Source organism: Tenrec ecaudatus, chromosome 13 (genome assembly GCF_050624435.1).
Source record: "Tenrec ecaudatus isolate mTenEca1 chromosome 13, mTenEca1.hap1, whole genome shotgun sequence".
Classification (NCBI taxonomy): domain Eukaryota; kingdom Metazoa; phylum Chordata; class Mammalia; order Afrosoricida; family Tenrecidae; genus Tenrec; species Tenrec ecaudatus.
The window spans coordinates 43,136,329-43,148,996 of record NC_134542.1 but is presented as its reverse complement, the minus strand read 5'-3'; the positions used below and the strand labels follow the sequence as shown (position 1 = coordinate 43,148,996).

The following is a 12,668-nucleotide window of genomic DNA, read 5'->3' as shown; positions in this document are numbered from 1 at the left end:
TTTTTAATCATTCTTATGCCACCATCCTTTAGCTCACGGGTTCCCAAACTTATTTGGTCCAATAGTCCCTTTTCAGAAAAAAAAAAAAACTATTCAACATTCTCCTGGCACTCCGTGAACAGCTTTTTGTACTAAAGCCTAAAATCCAGGATAGAGTGTAGGTATCTGCTTTTGCAGCAGCCCCCGCCTCATTATCCCAGCGAACGAGCACAAGCTAGAGGTCTCGTTCATTCCATTAAGCTGGCCCTAGGGACTCTAGTGATTTGCCTCATTCCACTCACGTGGGCCACACTGGCTGGGTCTCTAAACTGTACAGATAGTCGCAGTTAATGTTTTATGGGGTTTAGAACAAAGTAGGACAGTTCCGACCCTGAACGGTAATTGCACTGGGAGCTGTGGGCACTGGGTTGGGAATGAGGGAAAGAACTGGCTAAGGGATACAAGGTGACTGGCGCTGGTTACTCTATACATGTCTATATTTCTTCATGATGCATTTGGATATCCATAATGAATCTGTGACTTTTCTCATGTTGGCGTCCAAACTGTAAAAATGAAAGAGTTGGGTATGATGGAGTCGGTTCATCTCGCTTCGGAGATCTCCGTTCCGGCCGGAGCGCTCACTTGAAAGTGCTGTGCCACAGATCGAGCACGGCCAGCATTGTGGGGTTCATTGCGTTCAAATGGTCCCGAATGTAGCTGCTTGCAGACAAAAACGATTTCCTCCAAGGTTTTGGCAAAATTTCCATTCTGAAAACAGAAGGAAAAAATAAATAGGAGCCTTCTTTAAACCACAGAGTCCATCTTGGGGAGTCACGGTTTATTTTCTTTAAACCTATGATGCACCCCCGTCGTCCTCAGAGGGCAGTCTCACTAATGCTTTCAAATGTACAAAAGCACAATCTTTGATTTCATGGCATCTCATAGATAATGAATGAAGACGAAATTCGATTAGAAGCTTTAATACATAAGATATTGAATTGTTTCCTCTAAATGCTTAACCCCGAGTCTACGAATTACACACAGTGATCAAGGAGTAACAACAGCCAGCTACCTTTCATGCATGTCTCTCTAGCCACTGAAGGACAAACCAGGCAAAGGTGTTTCTCCAGGAGGGGAAGGGGAAGGTGGGGGTAGAGAGGGGGAATGGATCACAATGATCTACATATAACCCCCTCCCAGGGGGACAGACAACAGAAATGTGGGTGAAGGGAGGCATCGGTCAGTGTAAGACATGAAATAATAATTTATAAATTATCCAGTTCATGAGGGAGGGAGGGTGGGAGAGGGAGGGAAAAAGAGAGCTGATACCAAGGGCTCAAGTAGAAAGAAAATGTTTTGAAAATGATGATGGCCACAAATACACAAATGTGCCTGACACAATGGACGGATGGATGGATTGTGATAAAGAGTTGTATGAGCCACCAATTAAATCATAAAAAAACAATAAACAAACTATTCTATTTCATTCCCATTTTAAAAAATATTTTAAAAAATATTTTTCAGTTTAAGCCAAGCCAACGTGTGAAACTCCTTGAGCTCTGTCCTCTGTGTAAAGGTCATTTCCAAGTCACAGGTGTCCTAAGTCTGTTACATTAAGTCCCGTTTCTTCTGCCACTCCCATCGTTTGCCTGCGCACCTTTACATCTTTGAACATCTATTAAAAGACTTCCATTTCAGCTTAATGCTATGATTTCATTTTTATTCCCACTTACTGTAAACACGTATTCTTGTCTTATGACGCAGTGAGTTTAATTCTGTTTTTCAGCTTTGCCTAAGCAGTCCTTAGTAATTAAAACGGATGCTTTAGTCTTCCCCTTTAAGAGAAGCTATTCTCCATAGAAGGCAAATGAAGTAGCTACATGCCTTTATTTATTTGGTCACTATGAGAAGCCATTAGGAGCAGTTTTAAATGCTAAGAGAAGCAGCAAAGACTGAGTTGTTTTTAATCACACACATCAAAGTTTCCATCTTCAATCTATTCATGAGGTTTATTCTTACAAATTAATTCCCATTTTGCGTTCTACATTTTACCCCAGGTGATAGATGTGGTCTGTTTTACATGCACACATTCCTACAATGCCCCCAATGTGTTTTGGTCCACATGACTTGCCATCACACTCTGCAGTCCCTCAATATCTAGAGCCTGAGCTGGGAGCTGTGAAGATTTAAAGCCAAGTCCCTGCATTTCAACTGTCCATGTGTCCACCCCGCTGTATGTCTGTCACCTCGTCTAGCCTTCAGTTTGTAGATGTACCCTGTTACCGCCTACGTTGCATCAAAAACAAGCTAATAAGACCACCTGGTTGTTACTATCTTAAACTCCCAAACACGAGAAGACAAACGATTCCCTGCCAGCCCACAGTGACCCTCTAGAACCGGCCGAGCGCCCTGTGAGTTTCTGCAACGGTAGCTCTTTGCAGGATTAGAAAGTGCCATCTCTCTCCCGCTGAGCAGCCGCTGGTTTGGGGTTTCTGACTCGCAGCCCAGTGTGTCAGCATTATGCCACCAGGGTCGTTCTTGCTGTTGTGCTGTTGTAGAACACACACGTGACCCGACATAACCCGCGGCAGACGCAGACGCACAAGTAGCCATCCACTCAAGGTTCTGGAAGAAGCCTGATCGCTTACTCGGCGCGATGAGGTAGAAGCTCGTCTGTCTTTTTGTCATCTTCCTTTTCTCTGGGATCCTTTAAAACAAAATCGACTAGAAGAAAATGTAAAATTCTGGTAAGTAACTTTGCATTGGACAAGAATTGTTTAAAATGTTTAAAAGCTGTTTTGTTTTGATAATGAGCAAGTCATCCTTTTGTGCACAGGTATTGGTCCACACTGCAGTCGTTGAAGGCAGTCGCCATTTTTAAGGAAGAGACTATGTTCCAAGTATTGAACGCTTTTTATAAACGAGGTACTCAAATATTTTGAGGGCCGGAAATTAATGTTTTAAAATATTCTTCAGTTCTGTCCCTTGTTGGGGTATGTGTCAGCTATGGATTGACTGGTGTTCCCAAAATAAATGTGTTGCAAATCCTAATCTCTCCACCTGTGACGATAATCCCATTTGGCAATAGAGTGTCTGCATTATGCTAATAAGACAGGCTGAGTGTAGGGTGTGTCGGAGTCAGTCTCTTATAAAAGCAGCAAAACAAACAAGCAGGGACAGAGACAGGGGTCAAGTGAGTGCAGGTCTCCAAGGAACGAGAAAGCAAGTTGAAGGGAGCTTCACTCCGAATGGTGCTTAAATAAGTAACACAGTGCAATGTAGAAGAGTTACAAATACGAGGATTCATTTCAATGCCCCAAACATTTCCTCTTCAACATGGATAGAGACTGAAATTAGACACGAGCAACGCCACTTTACCTATGGACTTTTTGACACTGAGAAGGTAGTCTTCTCTCATCTCATCAGACAATCCGAGTATGCGATCGGTGAGGACTTTGAGATGTTTGGGGACTAGATTCAATACGTTTTCCAGCCAAGAATCGTCCATTGGGGCTACATGGTCTGTATCAATTCCATGGTGAATGTAATAGTAATACCGCTACATAAAGGAGACAAAGAAATGTTAATAGGTTTAGTACTGTAAATTTTTTGATGTGCTTACAGAAACCAAAACTACTAGGCAAAATTAAAGTTTTAGTAGACCAAAGCACTTATAAAACTTAAAGGTATATAATTAATGCAGGCATTATTTGAGATGTCAAATAAAAATATGACAATTAAAATTAAACATCTTATCTCAGCTAACAATTATAATGAAAAATAAATCCCGTATATACTTGTGTATAAGCTGAGTTTTTCAGCACATTGGTGGGTTTTTTTTTCAATTTTTGTGGTAAAATTAGTTGCCTCTGCTGATATTAAGGTCGCCTTATACTAAAGTATATATGGTATGTGATATCCCTAACAGATTTCATGCTGAATTAGCCGAATTCATTACTCAAATTCACTGCCATCAAGTTGATTCTGGTTCATATTGACCCAATAGGACATGGTAGAACTGCCTCTTTGGATTTCTGAGACTTTGTAAACAGCCTCATCCTTCTCCTGCAGAGCATCTGGGGATTCGTACTGCTGACCTTGTGGTTAGCAGCTCCATGTAGCCCCACTACGCCACCAGGGGTCCTTTAGAGATTAATTGATAAGTAAACATTGGTATTCTAGTTTTGTCCTCTTATTAGGTCTTAAAAGCTATAAACAAGGCCTCACCCATTATATTCATCTCAGGAAAAGTATTCAGTGTAATTTGATGTATTAGCATTCAAGGGTATAATATTACAGTTGTTAGTATTTGTGTACATAAAATACTCATTTTAAAAGATAGCATTATTTCTCTAAGAAGGAATATTTTTAACATCAATGTATTTTCAATTTTAACCTCAATCTATTTTTACATAAAAATGTAAATGTTCAAATATTTTCCATTGGTAAAACCTTCAATATTTACTTTGAAAAAACATTGGTATTTGAAATTTCCCCCCAAAATTTCTATTTCTAAAATAAGCTTTGTAAATGGTACCTAATTAAAAAAAGTTAAGACATACACTTTCCTTAAGACATTAAAATAATTTCTCATAGAAAAGTTGGGACGTGTAAGATTTAGAGATGGCAGAAGCAAGTTTTAACACGGGGAGTAGGCAAATTCTTTCAGCGTGGTGTTAGGTGTCAAGGGAGAGAATGGTTCCCCTGTAATCAAAATAGAGCATTTCCATGGCACGTGGGCATTTACTTCTTTGGCCACAGAAAGCAGCACAGAATAACCTTGAACATAGAAGGGGAGGAGATGGGCCAGTCAGGGTGCGTGTAGCACTGATGAAACATACAGCTTTCCTCTGCTTCTTTAATGCTTCCTCCCCCCCACTGTCATGACCCCAATTCTTCCTTACAAATCTGGCTAGACTGGAGCATGTACATGGATACAGATAAGAGCAGGAAGCACAGGGAAACCGGGCAGATAAACTCCCCAGGACGAATATTGAGAGTAGCCATACCAGGAGGGGAAAGGGAAGGTGGGGGCAGGGAGAAAGGGGGAACTGATCACAGTGATTTACATATAACGCCTTCTCAGAGGGATGGACAACAGACAAGGGGGTAAAGGGAGACATCGGACAGTGCCAGACATGAGAAAATAATAATAATTTATAAGTTATCAAGGGTTCATTAGGGAGGGAGGGAAAAAATGAGGAGCAGATACCAAGGGCTCAGGTAGAAAGAAATGCTTTGAACACAATGATGGCAACATATGTACAAATGTTCTTGAGACAATGGATGGATGGATGGATGGATTGTGGTAAGAGTTGTACAAGGCCAATAAAATAATTTTTAAAAGTATTTTCAAGTGTTTTCTTCAATCTCGATCAATCTCACAGCAGAAACAGCCTGTTACCAAGATGTCTTTCTCCACTGCAGAAGCGGCCGTTTGGGGAAATGTGCTCTCATCAGAGGTAGCTTTGTCTGAGCCAGCATCTTGCTGCCTAAGTGAATGATAAACACACTATTCAAACGTGTATCAGAGGCAGACTCTAAGGCCCCAACCCACCAAACCCACTGCCACCCATTCAGACGCATAGTGACCCTAGAGCAGTGGTTCTCAACCTGTGGATCATGACCCCCTTTGGGGCCAATCAACCCTATCACAGGGGTCACCCAATTCCTAGCAGTAGCAACATGACAGTTTTGAAGTAGCAACGAAAATAATTTTATGGCTGGGGTTCCCCATAACATGAGGAACTGCATGAAAGGGTCACGGCATGAGGAAGGTGGAGAACCACTGCCTTGGAGGATAGAGTGGAACTACCCCATAGGGTCTCTGAGACTATAAATCTTTGAGGAAGTAGACTGACTGCCTCTTCTTCTCTTGAAGACCAGTTCATGAGCTCAGGCAGCCAGTCTTTTAGCTGGTAGCCCCGTGCTTAACTCAGCATGTCACCAGGGCTCCTAGGACACAAGATCATGAATAAAAACACCGGGGCCTTTTATGACAGGGGCTCTGGTAGCATGCTGGTTAAATACTGGGCTGTTAACTACAACGTCAGCTACTTAAAACCTCCAGCCTCTCCTTATTCAGTCCAACAGATACACTGCCATGAAGTGGATTCCATCTCATAGCAGCTCTGTCTAGCGTTTCCAAGATTCTAAAGCTTTATGGGAGTGCACAGCCTCACCTCTCTCCCTTGCAATTAGCAGCCCTATACTGAATCCATGGCAACCACACAAAAAAAAACAAAAACAAATAAAAAAAGCTCCATGCTATCAAGTTGATGCCAACTCATAGCAATCTTACAGGACAGGGTAAAGTTTCTAAGACTGTAACTCTTTCTAAAACCAAACTGAATTGATTCATAGTGACCCTACAGGGCAGTTGATCCTTAGTGACCCTCTAGGTAACCGTAACTCTTTTTTTTAATGCTTATATAAGTAAATTAATTTAATAGTAAAATGTCATAGCATGACCCAGGGGCATTGACTTTGAAGGAAACTACTGGTTTCAAGTAATAATTCAGAGTGGTTAATTCATTTAGGAATCTGATAAGATTTTACTGTAAATTTCAGTGTTGCTACTAAAATTTAAATACAGTTTAATTTACATTCCACCTTTAAGAGCCTCTTCCAGCTCCAACTCTTTAGGAGCCTAGAAAGCTACATCTTTCTCCCATAGAGCCACTGGGGGTTTCAAACTGTTGACTTTGCAGTTAGCAACCCAATGTGCGACCACCATGCCACAAAAAAAAAAAAAAACCCCAAAGCCCTCGCTACTATCAAGTTGATTCTGACTTATCATGACCCCATAGGACAGGATAAAAGGGCCCCAGTGGGTTTCTGAGATTGTAACTTTAAGGGAATGGAAAGCCTCTTATTCCTCCCATGGAGCAGCTAGTGGCTTCAAACTGCTGACCTAGTGGTTAGCAGCCCAATGGTAACCACTCCGACACCAGAGCTCCTACTACACCGCTGGGGCTCTCTAATTCATCCCACGCCTTATAGCTCACTGCCGTCAGTAGAGTTTGGCTCATAGCACCCATATAGGGCAGAGTACAACTGTCCCTATGAGTTTCCTACTGTCATTTGTCCTTCAATTTACTCATTGTGATCAAGCTGAATCTGACTCAAAGAGCCCCTACAAGACAGACTATAACTGCCCCGGTGTGTTTCCAAGACCGCAAATCTTTCTACAGGAGTAGAAAGCCTCATCCGTTCCCTCAGAGCGGCTGGTGGTTTCAGACTGCTGAGACCAGTAACCAACCAGGCGCCCACTGCCATCAGAGCTCCCTAATTCAGGACACAGTGCTCAATAAATGCTTATCGAATGAAGACACCAGTTTGAAACGAATGGTGGAAGATTCCCAGTAGCTGAAAAGAGAAGACTATTATAAAGATCGATGGTTTCAACTACAAAAATGATCTCATTATATTGTTAATTGTATGGAAAGAATTTTTACCATTGAAAAACAAAAAGTTATTAAGGTTACACACTGTATATTGGCAAAATCTGAACCACGTTTTTTGGTTCATGGTATATACTAGTGTCATATCTCTTTTCTTTATAAATAGAAAAATAATAAGATTTTTTTTTAGTAAAAGAATTAATCCTCATGGTCTCTATTCCCTCATTCAACCATGCAAAAGTAAAACATTCTAAGATTGTCTTTAGGGGAAAGACAGAGAAACTGGCTTTTAGAACTTAAAAAAGATGAATAAAAATCTGTAGATTCAAATCTTAGGAAAACTACTTAAAGTAATAGAAACACATTTTATAGATGTTAAACTAATAAAAATGAGGAGGGAACAGAGAAAATCTAATTCAAAATAAATCGGGAGAGGTAGCATGGTAAACCGAAAACAAAATAAGCTGGTAGAAGTCAACATACATATCTATAAGAAATCCTAACAAATATAAATGAGATTTATCATGCTATTAAAGTATAGAAACTCTACAACCGAATTTCAATAAGTACTTTTATATTCTTGTTTACAAATTGTGCAACTAGAAAATGCCATTGAATGGTCAAAAATTACCTTCTCTTTCTCATAAGATAGCACCAGCAACAGTCTGGAAAAACTTTCCAGTACAGTTCTATGATTGCTCAATAATATATCACCAAGCTTATTTAATTACATAATATTCATAAGAAGGGAACAAAACATGGGCTCCAAACGCCATGAAATGAGATGATACCGTGGCCAGCAAAAACCTCAAAGGACAGAAGCCTTACACTCCTCAGGAGGAATTCAACAGATGACCCTGCATACAGTTGGACACTGAGACGGGCTCTCCCCTCATCTGAGGAACGGCAAATAAAGGCACCGGGAGGAGCTGTGTCAGGAAAGGCCGCCTCTCCAGCCAAGGCACAGTGCAGAAGAAACGTTTCTTCTAAAACACTCTAGCCTCTGTCCTTCCAAGAGTTCGAATGTGGATTTTCTAGAACATAACTCAAGACCTCAATATAAGAAGAAGGCCAGGCTGGAAATGTTCAAGTGGCACTTTGCAAAAACACACTCAAAGCCACTCTCGTAGAGGCACACACTGACACCCACTCCAATCTGATTGGACCGAACTTACAAACACCCCCTCGTGTCTAGTATAAGAGCATGGTGTCAACTGTCTGTCCTTCAAGATGGCTATCTAGAGAGTCAAGGGACACCGGGAGACTGAAGGACGGAGTTCTGTGGGAGAGATGCTTACCCATCTGTCATGAAACTCCGCTTGGGCCGAGAGGACTGAGCAGCTAGCACAGGGCGAGGAGGACACCAGGCACAGCTTGGAGGAGGGACTTGCTTCTGCATTGCTCCCCATGCACCACTCTGAACCTCAGAGCAGGGCCGCATGCGACCCAGTCATTCCACCCCCCGTCCTGGTCTCCGCGAAAAGACCCACTGCTCCAGAAAAGTCACCCCAAGTCTTCCATCGCAGCTGTGACCCAAATTCCCAGAACGTCTACACTCTCCGTCAACAGGACTTAAGAATGCCGACGCCTTGCTATGCAAACACGGGGCGCACTGAACTAGGAGCAGCTCTCAGTCTTTCTTTCTTTCTTCATACTCTGACCTCATGCCAGCCGGCGTGGGGCGATGCTCAGAGACACACAGAACCCTGATACTTTTAGATGAAACAGCTCCCTGGGACTCTAGCTAGGGTAACACATGTGGACTCGTTTCTGGAACTTACATAATAACGTTCACAAGAGTACTTCTGAAGTTTTCTCGTTCTTTGTGCGGACTTTTGCCCTTGGATTTGGAAGTAGACGGGGCTGCGTAACTATCATCGGTTTGGTCTCGTATTTTGCGTTTTTTCCCAAACTGCTCAATGTATTCAGCTAAAATGAAAAGACACAAGTTAGTCATTTAAAAAGTAAACCAAAGTTAGAAACACAGGGAATCCAGGACAGATAAACCCCTCAGGACCAATAATGAGAGTAGAGATACCAGGAAGATAAGGGGAAGGTGGGGGGAAGGAGGGGGAACCAATTACAATGATCTACATATAACCCCCTCCCAGGGTGCTGACAAAAGAAAAGTGGGTGAAGGAAGACATCGGTCAGTGTAAGACATGAAAAAACAAAATTAATTTACGAATTTTCAAGGGTTCATGAGGGAGGGGAAAAATGAGGAGCTGATACCAAGGGCTCAAGTAGAAAGAAAATGTTTTGAAAATAATGATGGCAACATATGTACAAATGTGTTTGATACAATGGATGGATGTACGGATCGTGATAAGAGCTGTAAGAGCCCCCATAAAATGATATTTTAAAAATATGTCAAAGCATTTACATACCTAAAATAAAATGCCAAATCATCTTTTCAGAAAGAATTACAGGTTTTAAGTTCTCAGGTAACCATAGTGCATTTTATTTTCTTCTAGAAAGTACACCTATTTTTGTCATCATAATAAGGTATCTGATTATTTCTAAAATATCCAATTAATTTATTGTAGTTAAATTAATAGACTAGCAAATACAAAATTATCAATTATATTTATACAATATCTTTGTGTAAAAATAAACAAGATTCAAGTTATTCTGCAAAAACAATATGAAGCTATTTCAAAACATTTTATTGATATAAAAATGTTAATATTAATTATAACCAACTGGATAAGTTATTAATATTAAGTGATAACTTAATTTTAAATGTACCTCTAATGGAAACTATTAACTGAAATCAATTTGATGCACTTATATTTAATAGGCATCAAAATAATTTAAAAAATTAAGATGACTAATTTGGAGGTAAGGTTTACATTATAAATAAAATCTCTCTCACGAGGTGCCCAAGGGACCAGGTATAAGCCATCATGCAAAAAAAAATATATAAGTGTGTGTATGTATGTGTATATATGTGTATATGTATATATGTATGTGTATATATGTATATATATCATATTAAATGAAGGGGGAAGTGCAGAGTGGAGACCCAAGGCCCAAGTGTCGGCCAATGGAGATCCCCTCATAGAGGGGTTTAGGAGAGGAGATGGGTTAATTAGGGTGTGAGGTAGTATCGATGAAGAACACAGCTTTCCCCCAGATCCTGGATGCTTCCTCCCCCCCAACTACCATGATCCGAAGTCTACCTTGCAGGGCTGGATAGGACAGAGGCTGTACACTGGTACATATGAGGGTTGGAGGTACAGGGAATCCAGGGTGGATGATACCTTCAGGACCAAGGGTGTGAGGGACGATGCTGGGAGAGTGGAGGGTGAGTGGGTTGGAAAGGGGGAACTGATTACAAGGATCCACATGTGACCTCTTCCCTGGGAGAGGGACAGCAGAGAAGGGGGGAAGGGAGACTCCGGATAGGGCAAGATATGACAAAATAACGAGGTATAAATTACCAAGGGCATATGAGGGAGGGGGGAATGGGGAGGGAGGGGGGGGGGAAGAGGACCTGATGCAAGGGGCTTAAGTGGAGAGCAAATGCCTTGAGAATGATTGGGGCAGGGAATGTATGGATGTGCTTTATACAATTGATGTATGTATATGTATGGATTGTGGTAAGAGTTGTTTGAGTCCCTAATAAAATGTAAAAGAAGAAAAGAGAAAAAATGATTAGGGCAAAGACTGTACAGATGGCTTTATACAATTGATGTATGTATATGTATGAACTGTGAAAAGAATTGTATCAACCCCAATAAATTGTTAAAATAAAAAAATCTCTCTGGGGGAAAAAGGAAATCTCCTGAATCTTTGAAGAGGCAAATTCTGTGACAGTAAGCCAAAGTTTTATTGTAAGCCTGAATTCTGAAATGTCAGCTTTGGAGCATTTATAGTGACCTAAAAAATGGAACTTGGTTATTTTCTGAGAGAAACATTTGGGAAAGTTTTTATACTTGGTCAAAACATCAGTTAAGTATTATGATTGCATTATGCTACTAACTAGGTGCTATATTATCGTTTTCCTTAGAAAATTTCCTTCAATGCAACAATGAGACATACAACCTAACTTTAATTCTTAAATGCTAACCCCCCCACCCACTATCATGATCCCAATTCTACCTTGCAAGTATGGCTAGACCAGAGGATGTACACTGGTGCAGATAGAACTGGAAACAGGGAATCCAGGGTGGATGATCCCTTCATGACCAGTGCTGAGAGTGGCAATACCAGGAGGGTAGAGGGGGAATGGGGTAAAAGGGGGAACCGATTACAAGGATCTACATATAACCTCCTCCCTGGGGGATGGACAACAGAAAAGTGGGTGAAGGGAGACATCGGACAGTGTAAGACATGACAAAATAATAATAATTTATAAATTATCAAGGATTTTGAGGGAGGGGGGAGCAGGGAGGGAGGGGCAAAATGAGGAGCTGATAGTAAGGGCTTAAGTGGAGAGCAAATGTTTTGAGAATGATGAGGGCAACGCATGTACAAATGTGCTTGACACACAATGGGTGTATGTATGGATTGTGATGAGTTATATGAACCCCCAATAAAATGACTTTTTAAAAGAATGTAGAACATAGACATTCTTACCATATGACTGTTCATTTTTAACACTGAACGGCTCCGGAACATCATCTTCCTGCCGTATGTTCAGCTGGAACGATGGTGCTGCCTGCTGCCACTGGGGCTTTGTATTCCCCTAAAAGATGGGATGTCAATCGCAATTACAGAGCAGTCTCAGAGAGGCATTCCGGGAGATGAACAGCTAGTTATAAACTGACTTTTCTCAAACAGATCAAAGCACCTGGCAGGCAGCCCCCACACTCAACAGCTGTTCTTAGTCATGTCTGAGAATGGCCACGGTTTGTGACAGACGGAGACGATACTAAAGGCCCTCTCTGCCTGGAGGTGACTCCTCCCCAGGTAGCGGCAAGGGTTTCCTAAGCCTTCCGTTGTTAGGAAAGAAACCCTGGGCTAGCCTCCAAAGCCAGCGAGTTCTCTCTGCATTCCAGCGCCAGGTCTTCCTGCTCTAGTTTCCGAGGTCTCTTTCTGTACTCAAAGCCCCCAAAGTCACTGCCATCCAGGTGATTCGCATTCCAGGTGAGCCTACAGAACAGGACCGGCCTGCCCCTGTGGGTTTCTGAGCCTAACTCTTTACCTGAGGAGGAAACTCTGTCTTTCTCCCTCAGAGAGGCTGCTGGTCTCCCACTTCGGGCCCTTCAGTTGGCAGCCTAACGCAGAAGCACGGCACCACCAAACGGCCCCAAATGGCCCTGACACATCACACGGGTATTC

At 41.7% G+C, this 12,668-nt stretch overlaps 1 protein-coding gene across 1 annotated transcript in view; it reads right to left on the bottom strand.

The window, feature by feature from the left end:
- Positions 1-12,668, bottom strand: part of DNAH7 (dynein axonemal heavy chain 7) — a 249,562-nt gene that overhangs the window by 223,219 nt on the left and 13,675 nt on the right. The window contains exons 4-9 of the mRNA XM_075528957.1: positions 11,964-12,072; positions 9,164-9,311; positions 5,384-5,471; positions 3,358-3,538; positions 2,628-2,703; positions 622-747 (exon numbers count right to left, since the gene is read on the bottom strand). Coding sequence (XP_075385072.1) covers positions 622-747; positions 2,628-2,703; positions 3,358-3,538; positions 5,384-5,471; positions 9,164-9,311; positions 11,964-12,072 — 728 coding nt within the window. The remainder of the gene's footprint in view (positions 1-621; positions 748-2,627; positions 2,704-3,357; positions 3,539-5,383; positions 5,472-9,163; positions 9,312-11,963; positions 12,073-12,668) is intronic.